General features: G+C 37.3%; 1 protein-coding gene across 12 annotated transcripts in view; it reads left to right on the top strand.

The window, feature by feature from the left end:
* Positions 1–22,224, top strand: part of dip2a (disco-interacting protein 2 homolog A) — a 133,189-nt gene that overhangs the window by 84,847 nt on the left and 26,118 nt on the right. For 3 of the 12 annotated variants that reach the window (XR_012385072.1, XM_009304401.5, XM_073912369.1), the window contains exons 3-16: positions 100–219; positions 1,356–1,475; positions 4,407–4,652; positions 9,714–9,845; positions 14,593–14,712; positions 17,437–17,634; positions 17,868–17,959; positions 18,807–18,917; positions 19,189–19,312; positions 20,851–20,960; positions 21,051–21,153; positions 21,338–21,402; positions 21,527–21,620; positions 21,831–21,950. Coding sequence is in view for 11 of the 12 variants with exons in the window: in XM_009304401.5 (XP_009302676.2) it covers positions 100–219; positions 1,356–1,475; positions 4,407–4,652; positions 9,714–9,845; positions 14,593–14,712; positions 17,437–17,634; positions 17,868–17,959; positions 18,807–18,917; positions 19,189–19,312; positions 20,851–20,960; positions 21,051–21,153; positions 21,338–21,402; positions 21,527–21,620; positions 21,831–21,950 (1,755 nt within the window). In the remaining variant the exon portion in view is untranslated. Of the gene's footprint in view, positions 1–99; positions 220–1,355; positions 1,476–4,406; positions 4,653–9,713; positions 9,846–12,779; positions 12,813–14,592; positions 14,713–17,436; positions 17,635–17,867; positions 17,960–18,806; positions 18,918–19,188; positions 19,313–20,850; positions 20,961–21,050; positions 21,154–21,337; positions 21,403–21,526; positions 21,621–21,830; positions 21,951–22,224 lie in introns of all 12 variants that reach the window. The other 9 variants (XM_009304400.5, XM_073912368.1, XM_009304402.5 and 6 more) reach the window with 5 other exon arrangements.

The raw sequence follows: 22,224 nt of genomic DNA, 5'->3' as shown, positions 1-22,224 counted from the left end.
GTATTTCCAGTGAGTCGGAGCTTCAAATGTGAAGCATGGAGCTGTAAGTAATGTGTTGTTGTATGTGAGTGATCATGCTGTGTGTGTGTGTGTGTGCAGGTGTAGATCCGTCTCTTCAGATCGATCACAGGATTCAGTCTTCAGCACCGGCGGCTCATCCGGCCTCCAAACACAACAAACCTCGGCTGGCCAACTCCAGGGATGAGCGCTTCAGATCAGGTGCTTCCACATATCTGCTTTTATGGACATTTCGGAATTATGCACAAAAATTCCACTGAGTACAATACATATTAGCAGGATTCTATAAAAGTATTCATGATGTATTTTAATATACCTTAACTTTATCTTAAGATAGTGATTTCAAACACACACACACACACACACACACACACACACACACACACACACACACACACACACACACACACACACACACACACACATATATATATATATATATATATATATATATATATATATATATATATATAAAATAAAATAAAATAAAATAAAATATAATTAATAATATAATATAATATAAATAATATAATGTAATATAATATAATATAATATAATATAATATAATATAAAATAATACAATATAATATAATATAATATAATATAATATAAAATAAAATATAATTAATAAATAATATAATATAATATAAAATAATACAATAAAATAAAATAAAATATTACATAATTAATGAATAATATGATATGATATGATATAATATAATTTATTATAATATAATATAATATAATATAATATAAAATAATATAATATAATATAATATAATATAATATAATATAATATAATATAATATAATACAATATAATATAATATAATATAATATAATATAATATAATATAATATAATATAATATAACATAATTAATAAATAATATAATAAAATAAAATATAATATAATATAATTAATAAATAATATAATATAATATAAAATAATAAAATAAAATATAATATAATATAATATAATATAATACAATATAATATAATATAATATAATATAATATAATATAATATAACATAATTAATAAATAATATAATAAAATAAAATATAATATAATATAATTAATAAATAATATAATATAATATAAAATAATAAAATAAAATATAATATAATATAATTAATAAATAATATGATATAATATAACATAATATAATATAATATAATATAATATAATATAATATAATATAATATAATATAATATAATATAATATAATATAATATAATATAATATAATATAATATGGGGCGTCACGGTCAAATGTGTTTCCTGCTATATTTTGCGCTGTGTTTGTGAAAGTGTTGTGTGTGTGTTGTGTGTCTTGCAGATCTTCATACAGAAGCAGTTCAAGCAGCTTTGGCCAAATATAAAGAGAGAAAGATGCCTATGCCCTCAAAGAGACGCTCTGTGCTGGTGCAGTCTTCAGTCGAAGCATGCACTCCTCCAGGTACATACTGTACGCACATGTGTGTGTATGTGCAAATGTATGTATGTATGTGTGTGTGCGTGCTTGTGTGTGTGCGTACTTGTGTATGTGTGTGTGTGGTGAGCTGATGCACTCAGTAATGATGCAGACAGTGAGTGAAAGGTCAGCAGGATTGAGTGTTTGGGGTCAGATCAGCAGATCGGGCCCGTTCAGTGTCGGCTCACGGTTCGATGACTCCTTTATGTTCTGAGCACAAACTAACACACACATTACAGCGCTCTGATTGATCTGATAACCCATCTGGCTGTCAGAAACACTTCATTATTTACACTCCTGCTGATTTTGAGGACTGTTTTAAAGACAGTTTATCCCTCATAGACCTGTCATCAGACATTGTGAAGAATATTCAGTTTTTTTACGTCCAGTTTTTGTGTTGTTTTTACAGCCATTCAGGGTTGTTTTATTGGTTTCATCTTATATTAGATGGCCTAAACTACTCTTTATTGTTTATGTTTTGTATAATTGCTTGGGCAGTACTGTGCTCGTCATGCCAATTAAGCTGATATGAATGGAAATTCAGCTTTTTAGTCAGTGAACATCAGAGAATTTGGCTTAAAGTGGGAACCCTGTCATATAGTAGGGACGCACTGCGGTAAACTGACCCAGCTGGGACTCGAACCAGAGACCTTCTTGCTGTGAGACTGCAGTGCTAACCACTGAGCCACCGTGCCACCTTATGTCATGTTACTTCAGAAAAAAAGTCTATTGTTTTTATTTATATAAACTAAGCTTAATGAAACTAAGAGAGTTAGAAGAATGTTGTTTGCTTGCTGGGAGAAACAAACAGCAGCTCGTTACTGCTGATGATAATTATAATAGAATTAGTCGGCTAATCATCAGTGCACTGGAGTTTGATTTAGAAGTGTTTTTCTCTCGTTATACTCAGTTCACTCGGTCTGTAGATGCCTTACGCGTGATGAAATGGTGCAGATGGTTTAGCGATATGACATCTTTCATTCATTATTAGCTGGACGTCTGCTATTTGTCCGTCTGTGTCATTGATAATGCATTTATAATGGGGAACGTGATGCAGCGGTGTGGGCTTTCCGTCTGACCACATGAGCATGACTTCATATGTGTTTTCCAGATGATCTCAGCACAGTCACACTGAATCAAGAACAAACACCTTTAATTATTCCTCCATTATGATCATGAATCAGCTCTCCTGCTGTTTTAATGGAGGATTTGGCTCACAGAAACTACTGCATAACAATAAAGTCACTCTTACAATTGAAGGGCTTTATATTACATTTAATAATCGACTTTAATATCGAGATGTGCGGATATAAAAACAATATATTGCAGACAACAGCATGAACATCGATCTGTGGGTTTCCTCTGGCTGCTCTGGTATGGAGTTAATCTAAGGTCATATATACTTGCAAAATAAAAGGAAGTTTTACAAACAAAAAATAAAGTATTGAGCAAAAAAAAGAAATGAATAATTGCAAATCTCCAAAAATCACAAAGCAAAAGTTAAAAAAATAATAATTTTGCTAACAAAAATAAGGAAATGCAAAAAAAAAAAAAAAAACTAGATACAGTGAAAGTCAGAATTATTACTGTTTATTTTTCCCCCAGTTTCTGTTTAATGAAGAGCAGATTACTTCAACACATTTCTAATCATAAGAGTGTTAATAACTCATCTCTAATAACTGATTTATTTTCTGTTTGTCATGATGACAGCACATAATATTAGACTAGATATTCTTCAAGACACTAGTGTTCAGCTTAAAGTGACATTTAAAGGTTTCACTAGGGTAATTAGGTTAACTGAACAGGTTAGGGTAATTAGGCAAGTCATTGTATAATGATGGTTTGTTCTGTAGACTATCAAAATAAATATAGCTTAAAGGGGCTAATATTATTGACCTTAAAATAGTCTTTAAAAAATTTAAAACTGATTTTATTCTAGCCGAAATAAAACAATTAAGACTTTCTCCAGAAGAACAAATATTATCAGACACACTGTGAACATTTCCTCAATCTGTTCAACATCATCTGGGGAATATTTAAAAAATATATAAAAGTCAAAGGGAGGGCGAATAATTCTGGCTTCAACTGTAAATGTTTAATTTGCATTGTTTTGGATTTATTAACTTACATTTTCAAGTTCACTGAACTTAATCTAGCAGGTCTTTACTCCAATTTAGCAATTACACACGATGTACTTACAATAGGCAGTAAATGTCTTTAGTGAGTTTTTTCCTATGGAGTAATTTTTTCATAGTAATTGTAAAGTAAAAGTAATCTCAAGAGGTTAAAAATGTGCAGCATAGAGCAAAGTGGAGGTGAGGCGATGTTACAAACATGATGTCTTATCAAAAATAACGGATTGTTATTAATAGCAAATGATCAGCACAGGAAGATACATCAAACATCTTATATGATACTCTGGACAAAACCACCACGGGAACTATTTTAAAAAGCTAAATAACTTGATTTTGAGGGTGGCTCAGTGGTCAGCAGTTTGAGTGGTTAGTGGTTCAAGTTCCGGCTGAGTCAGTTGGTGTTTCTGTGTAGAGTTTGCATGTACTCCCAGTGTTGGCATGGGTTTCCTCCGGTTTCCCCCACAGTCCAAACACATGCGCTATAGGGGAATTGATTAACTGAATTGGCCGTAGTGTACGAGTGTGTGTGAGGATGAGTGTGTATGGGTGTTTCCTAGTACTGGGTTGCAGCTGGTAGGGCATCTGCTGTGCAAAACATATGCTGGAATAGTTGGCGGTTCATTCCACTGTAGTGACCCCTGATGAATAGGTGACTAAGCTGAAGGAAAATGAATAAATAAAGTTAGAGTGTCTCTTGAAACAGTTATATCATCCACAAATGAAGATCCTGCAAGTGTAGAGTGTGTTTGGTGCTGACCTGCTGCTGTTGTGTTCCTGCCAGACACGTCATCAGCTTCAGAGGATGAGGGCTCTCTGCGCCGGACAGGCCGCTTCGCCTCCTCATCCCCGTATGCTGCTCAGGCCAGCGTGGAGCACTGGTTTAACAGGGTGATCCAGGGCTCCTCCACGTCCTCCTCTGCCTCCTCCACCTCCTCACACCCTGGAGGACGAGCGCAGCACTGCACCAACACCAGCTCCGCTTCAGCCGCCACCGTCCTGGCAGACCTGATGGCACACACACACATCGGTCAGTGCTGCAAATACACTCTATATAGGAAGATGTTGGTGCCACTTTATATTAAGTGCCCTTAACTACTAGGTACTTACATCAAAGGACTTCCAGGACAACACACACACACACTTAATACACAAATACACTTCATTAAACATCTACACACATACAGCTGAAAGCAGAAGTGTACATACACTGAATAAAAAAGGCACATAAGCATTTAAAATAAAGTCAGATGTCAATGTGACTAAACCTTTCTCTTTTAAGTAAGTTAGGATGATCAGATGTGTTTCTGTTCTGCTTAATAGCAGAATAATGAGAGAGAGATTGTTTGAGAAATTGTTATAACTCTTTTTGAAAGTCAAGTTTACACACAATAAGATTATTCTGCCTCTGGAAAACCCCCTATGACCCTAAGCACACTGCCAAATGAGTTCAAATGTGCTTTAAGGACAATTCAGTGAATGTTTTGGAGTGGCCATCACAAAGCCCTGAACTCAATCCTATTGAAAGTTTGTGGGCAGAGTTAAAAAAAGCTTGTGCGAGCAAGACAAATCTGACTCAGTTACAGCAATTCTGTCAGGAGGAATGGGCCAAAACTCCTGCAAACTTTTGTGAGAAGCTTGTGGAAGGAGACCCAAAACATTTGACCAAAGTTAAACAGTTTAAAATCAAAGCTAAAACATTTCAAGGACATGTGTGTAAACTTTTGACTGTCTAGAAATCAATCAAAAATACTCTAAAAGAATTATCTCATTATTCTGGAATTTAGCAAATGTAAATCATTTAGGTAATCCTAACGGACTTACAATAGTAAACGTTTAGTGATTTACCATCAGACATTTATTAAAAATGGTTTTTAGTTACTAGTTAATTAGTTGTTAGTAACTAGTAAACATCTGGTCACAGGCCTGTAGCCTGCCTGGTCAAAGGAGTGGTTGTTTTTTCTCCAAATATGGACCTTTTTAGAGTTACACACCTCACCTTATATTTAATTATGAGATTTAAATAGATTTTCAGCTCTATTTTTATATGGATTGTCATGTCGGATAGTCATCATAACCACACTTTTTTATGTACCAAAAAAAATTCCTAGATTTATAATAATAAAATATTATATATATATATTTTTTTTTACATAATATATCATTAAAAAATGTACCCATTTTAAATTAAAAACAAGCACATTGTCAATTATTAGTCACATTATAAATAACAAACTGGCCAGCACATTAAACTTTATTCAGTCAGAATTTTGCCATTTTAAATTAATTAATTAATTAATTACATGGAAAACATCAATAGCCAATAGTATTTAAATTCATTTTAATATGATCCGCTTTTGGTACTTCACACCTTTTATTGATCATTTTTTTTGTTTCATGAAAAAGGTCATCTAGAAAGATTTAGAAATATTTTTTAAATATTTTATATTTTAAATATAAATATACTTTCACTTATTGCGATGGCATAGCAGTCAAAATAGGACAAATAAGCTCATAAACGCGACTTATTCTGGACCTTTGTCGGTGACCACCTGAACGCCCCCTGGCTACGGGCATGGGTTATAAACATCTTGAACATGTTTTATCTATTCTTCAAAAACAAATATGGATCCATTTATGCGACAAACTCCAAACATTAAATGTTAATATCAGGTTTATATCCCCTAAATGTGAATTTAGTCACTGTTTTGAAGACACTAGATTATAGAGATGCTTAAAAAGACTGATTCTAGCATCTAAAGCACTTGATTTGAAGTGTAAACAGCGGTCCTTCACTCATCCCTGTATGCTTCTCCACACTGTGTTTACAGCTGATGAGAGATGCTTGGGTTTTCATGTGCATGTGTGTCTGCTGCATGCCTGTTCTCTCTCTGTGTTTGGCAGATCTTCAGTCTGTGCAGATTAAACAGCGCTGGCCTTGTTATTTTGTCAGGCAGATAACAGATCTGAGCTGCTGTGAAATCATTCTTTGCTTAATGAAAGAAATATTTCATGCCAGCATATATATGAATTCCAGACTGTTAGAGTGAAACAGGGAGAAACAGTGTCAACATGACAAACAGTAAAATATAAAAACAGAAATACAGGATTATAATAGAAGCCCAGTGGAGAGATACAGTTGAAGTCAGAATTATCAACCCTTCCTGAATTATTAGTCCACTGTTTATTTTTCCCCCCAATTTCTGTTTAACGGAGAGCAGATTTCTTCAACACATTACTAATCATAATAGTGTTAATAACTCATCTCTAATAACTGATTTATTTTCTCTTTGTCATGATGACAGTAAATAATATTAGACTAAATATTCTTCAAGACACTAGTGTTCAGCTTACAGTGACATTTAAAGGTTTCACTAGGGTAATTAGGTTAACTGAACAGGTTAGGGTAATTAGGCAAGTCATTGTATAATGATGGTTTGTTCTGTAGACTATCGAAAATATAAAGCTTAACGGGAATAATTATTTTAACCTTAAAATAGTTTATAAAAAATTAAAAACCAGAAGAACTCCAGAAGAAAAAATATTATCAGACATACTGTGAAAATTTCCTTGCTCTGTTAAACATCATCTGGGAAATATTTAAAAAAAAAAGGGGTAAAAAAAATCAAAGGGGGGCGAATAATTCTGGCTTTAACTGTATATTCCTACAATTTTTTTTTCTGTGAGACTATAAAAATTCTCTGGTGAAAATCTGTAAATATAAGATCCAAACAAACAATCAAAACAAATTGTTTGTCAAAATTGTCTATTGGATATATTGAAGTACTTGTGGCACTTACTGTAGTATAGAGAACTGGTGAACTGTAATAATACTGTAGTATACTTTAGTTTCAGCTTTAGTAAATGGTGTTGTGTTGTAGTATGATATCGCCTATAGTTGAAGCCACAGTATTGGTTCATTTTAAATTAATATATAGTTATAACTGTTGTGCTGCCATAGCAACCGTAGAATCACCACAACTCATTAACAACTAAAGTTGTTGTGTTGCCTTAAATGACTGTAGAATCACCACAACAGATTAATTACTATAGTTGTTGTGTTAGCATGGCAACTGTAGAATCACCACAATAGAACAATTACTATAGTTGTTGTGTTGCCATAGCAACCGTAGAATCGCCAAAACAGATTAGTTAAAGCTAGAAACACACAATTTAATGTCCGTTCATTATTGCAACAGCCCCGGGATATGTACTATTTTTAGTCTGTCTGTGTTATGGTCCTGCATCGCCTCCCCGAATGTTATATTTGAAATAGTGTATAGAGAATACTGTAGCGTTTTTGAACCATACACTGTAGTGAAGTAATTGAATTCATCTGTTGTGGTGATTATACAAACGCTATGGTAACATAATTGATCTGTTGTGGTGATTCTACAGTTGCTATGGTAACACAACAACTACTGTAATAAATCTGTATAATACGCTTTACTATAGTATGGTTTAAAACACTTTAATATTTACCATACATGACTTTATTATCTTTCATGTGGACCAGTATACATCTTTATAATATTAATAATAACAGTCTGTTTTGATGATGATGTGCGTACAAGATTCAGTAATTATTATTCTGAGGAATTATGAGAATGTATTCATAACAGAAGATCTAATAGAGCTAATGGCACATTCACTGGTAATTGTACTCCTTGTAATCTTGTAATTGTAATCATCTCCTTTGACATCCATCTATCCTTTATTGAGCTCTTCAGATAATACAATAATCACTCGTCTCTACAGATTTAGCTGTTTTCTTCCTCTCATCTGCTGTTTTCTCTGCTCTCCTCCTCTGTTTCTGCTCATAAAAGCGTCTCTGTTCAGTCTGACCCGCGGCTGTGACTGTAAATAACCACAGATTTCACACTGTGTCACTGCACATAAACCCACTGAAAGAGCAGAGCAAACTGCTGAGATGGACAGTAAACATCACACATGAGAAAATACTGTAGTAAACCCTATAGTGTTTTTGAACCATACTATAGTAAAGTGTAATATATATATATATATTGGAGTACTCGTATCACTTACTGTAGTATAGAGAACTGGTAGACTGTAATAATACTGTAGTATACTTTAGTTTCAGCTTTAGTAAATGGTGTTGTGTTGTAGTATGATATCGCCTATAGTTGAAGCCACAGAATTGGTTCATTTTATATTAATATATAGTTATAACTGTTGTGTTGCCATAGCAACCGTAGAATCACCACAACTCATTAACAACTAAAGTTGTTGTGTTGCCTTAAGTGACTATAGAATCACCACAACAGATTAATTACTGTAGTTGTTGTGTTGGCATGGCAACTGTAGAATCACCACAATAGAACAATAACTATAGTTGTTTTGTTGCCATAGCAACCGTAGAATTACCAAAACAAATCAATTATTGTAGTTATTGTGTTACCATAGCAACCATAGAATCACAGCAACAGAACCATTACTATATTTTTGTTACCATAGCAACTGTAGAATCACCACAACAAACAAATACTATATTTTTTGTGTTGACATAGTAACAATAGAATCACCACAACAAAACAATTCTTATAGTTGTTGTGTTACCATAGCAACTGTAGAATCACCACAACAGACAACTACTAGAATTTTTGTGTTGCCATAGCAACCATAGAATCACCCCAACAGATTAGTTCAAGTGCTTTACTTTTGTAGGGTTGAAAAACACTACAATCTTTACTATAATTTACTACAGTACTTCATGTGGGTTCACACTGAATTAGAAAGAAAGTTTAAAGAGACAACAACAGTTAATCAGAAAATATTGGTGTCTAACTTCATCTTCCTTTTCTGACAGATGATTTTACATTTGTTTTACAATGTAAAATCTGATAAAAATCAATTTAGATGTTTGAGTTTGTTTGTCTGTTCAGTTCACTCAGCGTCTCAGCACGTCTGCTCATTATTCTTGCATGAGAACTGTGTTTTCTGCTGGTTTGCGAGTGTTTCGCATGCGGTACACTACGGCGATGTCCACTATGTATGGTGTATTTTCTCCTGGTTTGTGGAGTGTTTGCATGCTGTACAGTATGGTGATGTCCACTACTGTATGTTCTGACAGACCAGCATTGCGCACCGCCGGATGTGACGGGTCTGTTGGAGCGCTCGCTGCATGCGGAGCGCCCACAGGTGGCGTCAGTGCGAGGCCTTCCCCGCGGATACACACACTCCAGTCTGATGGAGACGGCCGATGGTGAGTCACACAAACACACACATACAAAGCTAGTGAGGCATGATTGAGTTCATGTCTATTGGAAATGCTGGCTGGTTCTGCCTGCTATATCATTAGCATGCTCTTTTTTTGTTGAATCAGCTATTCTACTCACCTGCACCTCACCGCAAAATCCAGATTTACACTCATTTAGACCTGGAGCTGATCAGGATCTAGAGGACCACTGAAGCTTGTCGTTAGCATGTTTTAGCATGTTTTTAGCATTTTTAGTGTGTTTTTAGTATGTTGCTAGCATTTTTAGCGTGTTTTTAGCATGTCGTTAGCATTTTTAGTGTGTTTTTTAGTATGTCGTTAGCATTTTTAGCATGTTTTTAGCACATTGTTAGCGTGACTTTAGCATTTCATAAAATTTTTTGCGTGTTTTTAGTATGTCGTTAGCATGACTTTAGCATTTCGTAAGCATTTTAGTGTGTTTTAGTATGTCGTTAGCATTTTTATTGTGTTTTTAGTATGTCGTTAGCGTTTTTAGCATGTTGTTAGCGTGACTTTAGCATTGTGTTAAAATTTTTAGCGCGTTTTTAGTATGTTGTTAGCGTGACTTTATCATTTTGTAAGCATTTTTAGTGTGTTTTTAGTATGTCGTTAATATTTTAGCGTGTTTTTAGCATTTCGTTAGCATTTTTAGTGTGTTTTCAGTATGTCGTTAGCAAAATACTACTTATGGCAACTGAATTAGATGGCACCACTGATCAACTATGAAGCTGCTCTAAGGTCATGGTGCAGTATTTTTATTTGTTATTTAGAGAACGTGTTAGTGATAGTAGGGTGCAAAACACAAGCACACTTTGCTTATTACACACAGGGATGTGCAGCAGCACACAAATACTTTAAATATAATCAATTAAAGGGTTAAAATGTAAAAGATTATTATAGATATTATAGATATTAAAACACTACGTCTTAAAAACAAAAACAAAAATAACAGTCAGAATAAAAAAATGTAGATAATTTGTATAAAAAAAACAGTAATTTCTTGTTTCATAATTAAGTTATTACTGTAATTTTACAGATTTTAACTGAAATTGTACAGGTTATTAATATTATTTTACTAAATATTACTGCAACTACATAGATTATTACTGTCATTTTACAAATTAAAAAAGTATTAAAAGTTGATAAATTAATGCAGAGAAATTTAAGGCCCTTAAAAACTATTTTAAAAAAGGTATTAAATGTTATGCAATTTTTGATTCTGCAATGTATGGTTGTTTGCTAAAGTTTGCCTGAATTACATCTGTGAATATCAGGATGCTGTGTAGTTTATGAAGTCAATGAAATCCTGCAAGATATGACATCATGCTGCTTTGTTTACATCAGTAACCAAGGCGACATTGTTATTCCTGCAGTTCTAAAAGACGCCAACCTGCTGAATTAGCTAGATTTAATAGATGTTCATTTAGTATGTGAATAATGGTTTAGTTTTGGTTTAGTTTCTTACATTAATATGTAGTAAATATACTGCAGGTTAAAATCTCGCCAGTGTTTCCGGTTGAAACCGGTTATAAGGTCTTAAACTGCATGTGAAGAGTCTTAAAAAGGTCTTAAAAGGTATTGAGTTTCACTCTCTCAATCCTGAAATCCTTTATACATTTTTCAACATTTTCTGCATGTGCAAACACATAAAGTGAACTGGTAACTGATGACTCTTTCAATTTAAAGACCAATTACCGATATATTGACATATAAATATACACTTTTCTAATTTTTCTGCATGATTGCAAACACTGATAACAGATAATTCTTTAAATTTGGAGGCTAATAGCCGATATATTGGCTGATAAACTTACATTTTTCAACATTTTAACATAAAGTGAACTGGTAAACTGATAACTCTTTCAATTTGAAGGCCAATTAACAATATATTGACCAATAAATATACACTTTTTACATTTTTCTGCATGAAGAATAAGAATAACCCAGGTGAAAAAAGGGTCAATTATAAAGTGATTAGGGAAACATTAGCTGAAATTTAGCAGAGCAATTAGCAGTTTTGCAGAGGAATATTCAGTTCTTTGTAAGTAAACTATTCCTAATGGATCAAACAAAAAAATAAAATGTTTCAGAAACCAGCAAATTCCTAGATACTGTATGTATTTTTTTTTTTGGCTTTGACATGGAAAATAATAACACATTGTTTTTGATTGACATTACCCAGCCAAAATCACATCAATGTGTCAAAATCACATCAACAATGCAATCGATTTGATGCCAATTGACGTAGTTGATGTCAAAGCTACATGGAAATCACACGACTGCAAATGATTCCTATCCTCTGATGCCTTTCTTGTACTGTTGCCCTGTGGAAGAGGGTTCAGGTGTTTGGTGTACAATGATGCTACTGCCCTAATTTAATTGCCCCTGGTGGGAATAATAAAGTTGTTAAACCTAAACCTATGTAATCTGGCATCAAAAACCATGTCAAAAATCAACTATGGGCATTCCTATAATCAATGATAGAAATCAATGTGGTGACATCATGGGAGTTCACATGCAATGTGGAGATACACGATCCAGTGTCAATTTAAAATGTATATTTGAAGCTTTCAGCTGACTAAAGCTTTTCCTACATCACTATACTTTTTGTTGTGTTGGTCAAATGGACGTCAAGGTTTGGACATCAAATCAAATAGTATTTTTGACGTGTTTTAAATGTCGTTTTAACACCAAGATGCACCCTGGCTGAATGATGATCATCAGTTTTCACTTCTATGGTTTCTGTCTGCAATTCACGATTAACCTGCTTTCTTTCACCAGTCGCAGTGTTTATTAGTTCTTGGAAAGGCAGCTGTTTGGTTATGGCTAATAACCTCACACAAGAGACACATTGATGAGCTTAATTGTGTCATGCTCAGCACATGCTGTCATGTGTGCTTATTGGGCTCTTCTCTTCTCCAGGCTCTGTCAGGGCAGATGAGGAGGCCGTGGATGGTATTTATGCTCATTTCTTTGCGTGCGCCTCCTCCTGGTGTCTCTGTTCATCTGTGCTGTGTTCAAAGCGTCTGCTAAACTCCCCGTGTTGTGAACTTATGATCACGAGAACAGTATTTCCTCCCAGCGTGTCTCTTCGTGTCTTTGTTAGTGTGGGTTAATGAATTGTTCAAAGTGTTTTCTCTGCATACAACTGTTTTGTTTTGGGTGTTTTATTATTTTAATATGCAAATACAGCCAAAGCTGATCATGTCTGAGAGTGTTTCATGTTGATCCAATTCTTGTGCAAAAGAAGTGTGTTAGCTAAATATTCCCATCTTATCACAGAAACAGTGTCCTGTGTTCTACTTCTACATGTTATTTACAACACATACAGCGTACTGTAGTATTAACTAGTGTGAACTAATATAAATACTGTAGTATTCTTAACTTTTTACTGCAGTAAACTGTGGTGTATTGCAGTATCATATACACTATAGTTGTTGAAAACTACAGTGTTGGGTCAGTTCTTTATATTACTTTACTTGTGGTGTTACCATAGCAACTGTAATATCACCACAACATATTGATAACTGTAGTTGTTGTGTTACCATAGCAACAGTAGAATCACTAGAATGATTCTACAGTTGCTATGATAAAACAACAACTAAAGTAACTGCTGTTGTGGTGATTCTACAGTTGCTATGGTAACACCACAACTACAGTAATTAATCTGTTGTGGTGATTTACAGTTGCTATGGTAACACAACAACTACAGTGATTAAACTGTTGTGGTAATTCCACAGTTGCTATGGTAACACGACAACTACATTGATTAATCTGTTGTGATGATTCTCTACTTGCTATGGTAACACAACAACTACTGTAAAAAAACTGTTGTGGTGATTCTATAGTTGCTATGGTAACACAACATCTATAATAATTAATCAGTTGTGGGGATTTTACAGTTGCTATGGTAACAGAACTATAGTGATCAAACTGTTGTGGTGATTCTACAGTTGTTATGGTAACAGCTACAACAATTAATCTGTTTGGGTGATTCTATAGTTGCTATGGTAACACAACAACTACAATAATTAATCTGTTGTGGTGATTCTACAGTTGCTATGGTAACACAACACCTATAGTAATTAATCTGTTGTGGTGATTCTACAGTTGCCGTGGTAACACAACAACTATAATTATTTAAACAAATGAGCCAGTACTGTAGTTCTCTCCAACTATTGGGTATATTATACTAGAATACACCACAGTTTACTGTAGTAAAAACTGAAGTATGCTTCAGAGTTTATTACAGTTCACAGCTTTTGATCCTACAGTAAGGGTTGTAAATACCTTAATGTATCTATTATAACACACTGTATGGTTCAAGATCACTGTAATATTTACTGTAAATTGCTATAGCGTTCTTTCGTTAGCTTGCAGTGTGTTGTGGGTAGTTGAGTAAGTCACGTCTCTGAGAGATTCATCATTGAGGATGAGTGTTTTGTTTGTTCTCTCCACTCTGTTGTGTGAAATACTGCATTTGCCTGAATACAAATGATTCTGTTATAGTCGTTATAAACCAGCTAGCAAAACTTTCCCGCTCTATTTTATTTATTGTATATACATTCTAAAACAAATGCTAAAGCTTGATTTGAAGAAGTAAAAAAAAAACAAGAAGCATATTTAACCTGACTGACTTTTCTTTACATTTAATGCAGTGCATTGTGTCATGTGGAAAGCCATGGTATGATTTGATGGTTTCAACATAGTCCGTCTTCTCCATGTCTGTCTGAAGGTGTTCCAGTCAACAGTCGAGTGTCCTCCAAGATCCAGCAGCTCCTCAACACTCTCAAAAGGCCAAAGAGACCTCCTCTACGAGAGTTCTTCCTTGATGACTTCGAGGAGCTTTTGGATGGTAAGACCACAACAGATGAATTACTGTAGCTGTTGTGTTACTATAGCAACTGTAGAATCACCACAACAGATCAATCACTGTACCTGTTGTGTTACCATAGCAACTGTAGAATCACCACAACATATTAATTACTGTAGCTGTTGTGTTACCATAGCAACTGTAGAATCACCACAACAGATTAATTACTGTAGCTGTTGTGTTACCATAGCAACTGTAGAATCACCACAACAGATTAATTACTGTAGCTGTTGTGTTACCATAGCAACTGTAGAATCACCACAACAGATTAATTACTGTAGCTGTTGTGTTACCATAGCAACTGTAGAATCACCACAGATCAATCACTGTACCTGTTGTGTTACCATAGCAACTGTAGAATCACCACAACAGATTAATTACTGTAGCTGTTGTGTTACCATAGCAACTGTAGAATCACCACAACAGATTAATTACTGTAGCTGTTGTGTTACCATAGCAACTGTAGAATCACCACAACAGATTAATTACTGTAGCTGTTGTGTTACCATAGCAACTGTAGAATCACCACAACAGATTAATTACTGTAGCTGTTGTGTTACCATAGCAACTGTAGAATCACCACAACAGATTAATTACTGTAGCTGTTGTGTTACCATAGCAACTGTAGAATCACCACAACAGATTAATTACTGTAGCTGTTGTGTTACCATAGCAACTGTAGAATCACCACAGATCAATCACTGTACCTGTTGTGTTACCATAGCAACTGTAGAATCACCACAACAGATTAATTACTGTAGCTGTTGTGTTACCATAGCAATTGTAGAATCACCACAACAGATTAATTACTGTAGCTGTTGTGTTACCATAGCAACTGTAGAATCACCACAACAGATTAATTACTGTAGCTGTTGTGTTACCATAGCAACTGTAGAATCACCACAACAGATTAATTACTGTAGCTGTTGTGTTACCATAGCAACTGTAGAATCACCACAACAGATTCATTACTACTGCTGTTGTGCTACCATTCCCATCCAATCAAATCACACATATATAAAAATCACATTAGACAGACTCGAACAACACAAACTCTTTATAAATGCAGCAAACCTGTAAAAACCCACAAAATCATCACACACAGCAAATGAGAGACTGTGTTTCTCAACCGCGTTCCTGGAGGAGCACCAGCTCTGCACATTTACTGTACCATGTCTCTTACACCAAACACACCTGATTCAGATCATCAGCTCATTAGCAAAGACTCAAAGATTTGTAATGGGTGTGACAGACAAAGGAGACATCCTAAACATTCAGTGCTGGTGGCAATGTGGTTGAGAAACACTGCTTTAGATGATGATGATGAAGATGTTTGAGGACTGAAACTGCCTTAAACAATCACTAAATGTACTACAGAATATTTAGTTTTCTCACACACACACACACACACACACACATACACACACACACACACACACACACACACACACACACACACACACTGCATGTATCATTGCTGCCTAGTTTGTGGCGCCACCTGCTGGACAGTCTTGTTAGTCAGAGGTCAAACGTCATAACAGTGTTAGCATATCAGCACATTAATTTGTTCTGTTGGCTTATCATAGATGCTGAATGCCAAATAATGTAACTTACACCTAAAAACACCCTTTAAACATTAATTTTCTTATGTATTTTTGTATTTTTTCCTTGTGAATGGTAACGCAGTACTCAGTCTTTTCTGTGGTCAGTTTTGTTTGCGTTATAGTGATAAATCCCTCTGTTATATATACTCTGGCTCTTGTGAAGTGGTCAACAGACTCTTTGAGTGTTATTAAAGTTAATAAAGAGCTTTTAAAAAGCCTGTGGATCAATATCACCTTGTATTCTCTCTGTCTTTGTTCAGTCGGCTCGCTCTTTCTATAATAATGAGAAACGCTCCTTCATGTTCTCTCCGCCGCCGCAGCATCTTCTCTTTGCATTCTGTCGGTCTCTCCGCTTTTCTTTCTCTCTGTTCCAGACACACAAAATCAATCAGGTCTTTTTACAGCCGCGTCACATCTCGCCTTCAGGACTCACGAGTCACCCTGAGGCGATCGCTGACATTAAACTCTCTCTCACCTCCATCTCCTGCCTATTGCTGAAACTCTTCTGACTCATTTTAGCTCAAACATTTTTATTCAAAAGCTTTTAAGATCAGAGCATCACATATGAAGATGTCCATATGCAAATCTGATATATAGATGTTCCTTAGTATTTCTTCTTATACACACTCAGCGGCCACTTTATTAGGTACACCTTACTAGTTCCGGGTTGCCTTCAGAACTGCCTTAATCCTCGGTGGCGTAGATTCAGCAAGCTACAGGAAATATTCCTCTGAGATTTTGCTCCATATTGTCATGATAGCATCACACAGTTGCTGCAGATTTGTCGGCTGCACATCCATGATGCCAATCTCCCGTTCCACCACATCCCAAAGCTGCTCTATTGGATTGAGCTCTGGTGACTGTGGAGGCCATTTGCGCACAGTGAACTCATCGTCATGTTCAAGAAAGGCTGTGGCGTTGACACCATGCTCAATTGGTACTAATGGACCCAAAGAAAATCTCCCCCACACCATTACACCACCACCACCAGCCTGAACCGCTGATACAAGGCAGGATGATCCATGCTTTCATGTTGTTGAGGCCAAATTCTGACCCCAATCATTCGAATGTGGTTTATTGTATGATGTTGTGTGTGTTGCAGTGCAGCATCCAGACCCGCAGCAGCCGAAGCCAGAGGGAGGGGAGATGCGGCCTCTGAGCGGGGACCCACCAGTGGTCTCCAGTAATCGGCCCTCGTCTCTGCTGGGGTCCTTGCATCGCTGGGGAAACACTCAGGCCAAGAGCCCCTGCCTGACCTCACTGGACAACACAGGAAAACCCCTCTACACACTCACATACGGTACATCACTGAGCGTTCACACACACAAACCCCTCTACACACTCACATAAGCTACATCACTGAGTGTTTACACACACCGCTGCTAGCACTGGGTGATGGGACAGACATCTTATATCCTGTTAAACAAAGATATCGTGACAGAGTACCTTTTGAGTGGGTGTTTGTTTCTATAAATGTGTGTGTGTGTGTGTGTGTGTGTGTGTGTGTGTGTGTGTGTGTGTGTGTGTGTGTAGGGAAGCTGTGGACGCGGAGTCAGAAACTGGCATTCACACTGCTTAACAAACTGAGCAGCAGGAATGAACCACTGCTGAGACCTGGAGACAGAGTGAGTCACACACACACACACACACACACACACACACACACACACACACACACACACACACACAAAAGCATCATGAAAAAATACTGTAGTCATTTAAATTAGGAGCTATATTGTTTTTGAATCATACTATAGTGACATTATTCGATACATCTGTTGTGGTGATTCTACAGTTGCTATGGCAACACAACAGCTACAGTAACTGATCTGTTGTGGTAATTCTACAGTTGCTATGGCAACACAACAGCTACAGTAATTAATCTGTTGTGGTGATTCTACAGTTGCTATGGTAACACAACAGCTATACTAATTTGACTGTTGTGGTGATCCTTCAGTTACTATGGCAACACAACAGCTACAGTAATTCATCTGTTGTGGTGATTCTACAGTTGCTATGGCAACACAACAACTATAGTAATTGATCTGTTGTGGTGATTCTACAGTTGCTATGGCAACACAACAGCAATAGCAATATAAACAAATGAGGTAATACTGTCGTTTTATACAGCTATAGACTATAATATACTCCAACACACCACAGTTGACTGTAATAAAAGCTAAAGTATACTTCAGTATATTTATCAGTTTATTATAGTTATTACTGCATTATGTTGGGAAATTCATTAACAGAGATCCTTTGAGACTCAAACAGGTTTATAGCAAGTGTAAGGAGAGTAAATGATGACAGGATTGTCACTTTTGGGTGAACTTGTGTCGGTAAATGTTGTAAAAAGAAAAATAAAGGGCAAATACACTGGGCTATACACGAGTGGTGCTTGTTTAAAAGAATAAGCAATCAAATGTAAACTAGTAAAAGGAAATGTAAACTCTGATAATCTGTTGTCCACAGGTTGCACTGGTGTTCCCCAATAATGACCCAGTGATGTTCATGGTGGCGTTTTACGGCTGTCTGCTGGCGGAGCTGGTGCCCGTGCCCATAGAGGTGCCGCTCACTCGAAAGGTACTGATGATCATTAGCAGATAAACCATAGAGGAAATCCTGTGTGTGTGCATGTGTGTGTGTATGTGAGTGTGTTCATGTGTGTACTTCTCTATTGCTATTGTATCTGGATCTAGTGGCATTAATTTGTGTCTCGTTTGGTTGCTCATTGATGACATCATTTCCCAAAGTTACTGGTCATCATTGCTCTAAAAGTTGTTCAGTGTGTAAAGAGCATGTTGACTGTGTGTGGTGTGATTATTAGAGCTGATGGATGTATGTGTGTGTGTAGGATGCGGGCGGGCAGCAGGTGGGCTTTCTGCTGGGCAGCTGTGGGGTCACTCTGGCTCTGACCACTGACGCCTGCCAGAAGGGTTTGCCCAAAGCACAGACTGGGGAGGTGGTCACTTTTAAAGGTGGGCTGTTCACAACAAGGTCATCATGGTTTTGCATTTAAAGTCCTTAGTTGCATCCCAAATGGCACAGTGTACACTACGCACTCGTGTACTTGAACACTTAACCGTGTGGTGTGATCTAGAGTTTAGTGTCACCCCAAATGAAGAACTACAACAGATAAAACATTCCCCAGGCAGTGTGGGAAATTACTGAAATAAATTCATCACTAGCTCCTCCCCTTCATCTGTTGCCCCTCCTCCTCACAAATAGCTCCGCCCTTCCATCAGTAGCTCCTCCTCTTCAACATTATCTCCTCCCCTTCATCAGCAGCTCCTCCTCTTCATCAGTAGCTCCTCCTTTTCAACATTATCTCCTCCCCTTCATTAGCAGCTCCTCCCCTTCATCAGTAGCTCCTCCTTTTCAACATTATCTCCTCCCCTTCATTAGCAGCTCCTCCTCTTCATCAGTAGCTCCTCTGCTTAATCAGTATCTCCATCCTTTTATCAGTAGCTCCTCCCTTTCGTCCATAGCTCCTCCTCTTTATCGGCAGCTCCTCCTCTTCATCAGTTGCCCCTCCTCTTTATCAGTAGCTCCTCCTCTTCATCAGTAGCTCCTCCTCTTCATCAGTAGCTCCTCCTCTTTATCAGTAGCTCCCCCTCTTCATCAATAGCTCCCCCTCTTCATCAATAGCTCCTCCTCTTCATCAATAGCGCCTCTTCTTCATCAGTAGCCCCTCCTCTTCATCAGTAGCCCCTCCTCTTTATCAGTAGCTCCCCCTCTTCATCAATAGCTCCTCCTCTTCATCAGTAGCGCCTCTTCTTCATCAGTAGCCCCTCCTCTTTATCAGTAGCTCCTCCTCTTTATCAGTAGCTCCTCCTCTTCATCAGTAGCTCCTCCTCTTCATCAGTAGATCCTCCTCTTAATCAGTAGCTCCACCCCTTTATCAGTAGCACCTCCTCTTCATCAGTAGCTCCTCCTCTTAATCAGTTGCTCCATCTCTCTATCAGTAGCACCTCCTCTTCATCAGTAGCTCCTCCTCTTAATCAGCTGCTCCATCTCTCTATCAGTAGCACCTCCTCTTCATCAGTAGCTCCTCCTCTTAATCAGTAGCTCCATCTCTCTATCAGTAGCACCTCCTCTTCATCAGTAGCTCCTCCTCTTAATCAGCTGCTCCATCTCTCTATCAGTAGCACTTCCTCTTCATCAATAGCTCTTTTCTTTATCAGTAGCTCCTCCTTTTAATTATTAGCTCCACCCCTTTACCAGTAGCACCTCCTCTTCATCAGTAGCTCCACCCCTTTACCAGTAGCACCTCTTCTTCATCAGTAGCTCCTCCTCTTCATCAGTAGCTCCACCCCTTTATCAGTAGCACCTCCTCTTCATCAGTAGCTCCACCCCTTTATCAGTAGCACCTCCTATTCATCAGTAGCTCCTCCTCTTAATCAGTGGCTCCACCCCTTCACCTGCAAAAATTTTGATGCAAGTTTTTGACCAATAGTTTTTCAGACTCTTTATTGTGTGTGTGTGTGTGTGTGTGTGTGTGTGTGTGTGTTGTCAGGCTGGCCTCGGCTGCTGTGGTTTGTTACTGATGGAAAACATGTTGTAAAGCCTCCTAAAGACTGGCATCCACCAATACGAGACGCCAGCAACGAGATCGCATACATAGAGGTCAGAAACACTGTCTGTCTGTCTGTCTGTCTGTCTGTCTGTCTGCAGTGTGTATATCAGCATGTGTGTGTGTGTGTGTGTTGTTGACAGTATAAGACCGGTAAGGAGGGCAGCACTATGGGGGTCACGGTGTCTCACTCCGCCATGTTGGCTCACTGTCATGCGCTCACACAGGCCTGCGGATACACAGAGGGTGAGTGTGGGCGAACGCACAATATAATGACTGGTATTGCTATACTTGTGGGGACATTTGCTTATCTTGACATATGTCACTGTCAACAGTAGTTGTAATGTGAGTTATGATGTTCTTCTTTCTGCTGAGCTCAGCATTTCTTGTGAATGCATGTGTGTGTGTGTGTGTTTGTGGTCACTCACAGGAGAGATTATAACTAATGTGTTGGACTTCAAGCGGGACGCTGGTTTATGGCACGGGGTCTTGACGGTGAGTTTTCCTGCACACACACACACTCGAAAAGAGAAACATGCCGACACACACACACACACTGACACACACTCAGACATCAGTCAGTCAGTGATGTTGTGTTGTTCCTCCTGCTGGTGTTCAGAGTGTGATGAACAGAATGCATGTGATCAGCATCCCGTACTCACTGATGAAGGTCAACCCTCTGTCCTGGATACAGAAAGTGCACACTTATAAAGGTAAAACACACACACACACACACACACACACACACACACACACACACACACACACACACTGAATACACACATTGTCTGAAATGCTGTTCATTCTTCATCCAGCACCAGAACTGTGTGTCTAAAACGCTGATACTAGCTGTCAGGACAGTGACTGAAGGTGTGTGTGTGTGTGTGTGTGTGTGTGTGTGTGTGTGTGTGTCTATCTGACAGCACGTGTTGCCGTGGTGAAGTCCAGAGACATGCACTGGTCACTTTTAGCCCAGCGGGATCAGAGAGACATCAGTCTGAGCTCTCTACGCATGCTCATTGTAGCAGACGGAGCCAATCCCTGTGAGTACACACACACTTACATACACACAAACATACTGACACATATGCACACACACATACATGCATGCACTCACACAAACGCACAAACACAAGAGCATACATTTACATACACACAAATATACTGACACATACGCACACGCACATGCACGCATACACTTACACACACAAGCACAGTGATACATATGTGCACACATACTTACACACCCAAACTCCAACTCTGATTCTCTTCTCGCCGTTTTCCTCATGGAGGCCAAAAAAAGTCCCCATAAAATCA

Source organism: Danio rerio, chromosome 9, assembly GCF_049306965.1.
Source record: "Danio rerio strain Tuebingen ecotype United States chromosome 9, GRCz12tu, whole genome shotgun sequence".
Classification (NCBI taxonomy): Eukaryota; Metazoa; Chordata; class Actinopteri; order Cypriniformes; family Danionidae; genus Danio; species Danio rerio.
This window is presented reverse-complemented; position numbering and strand designations above follow the sequence as displayed.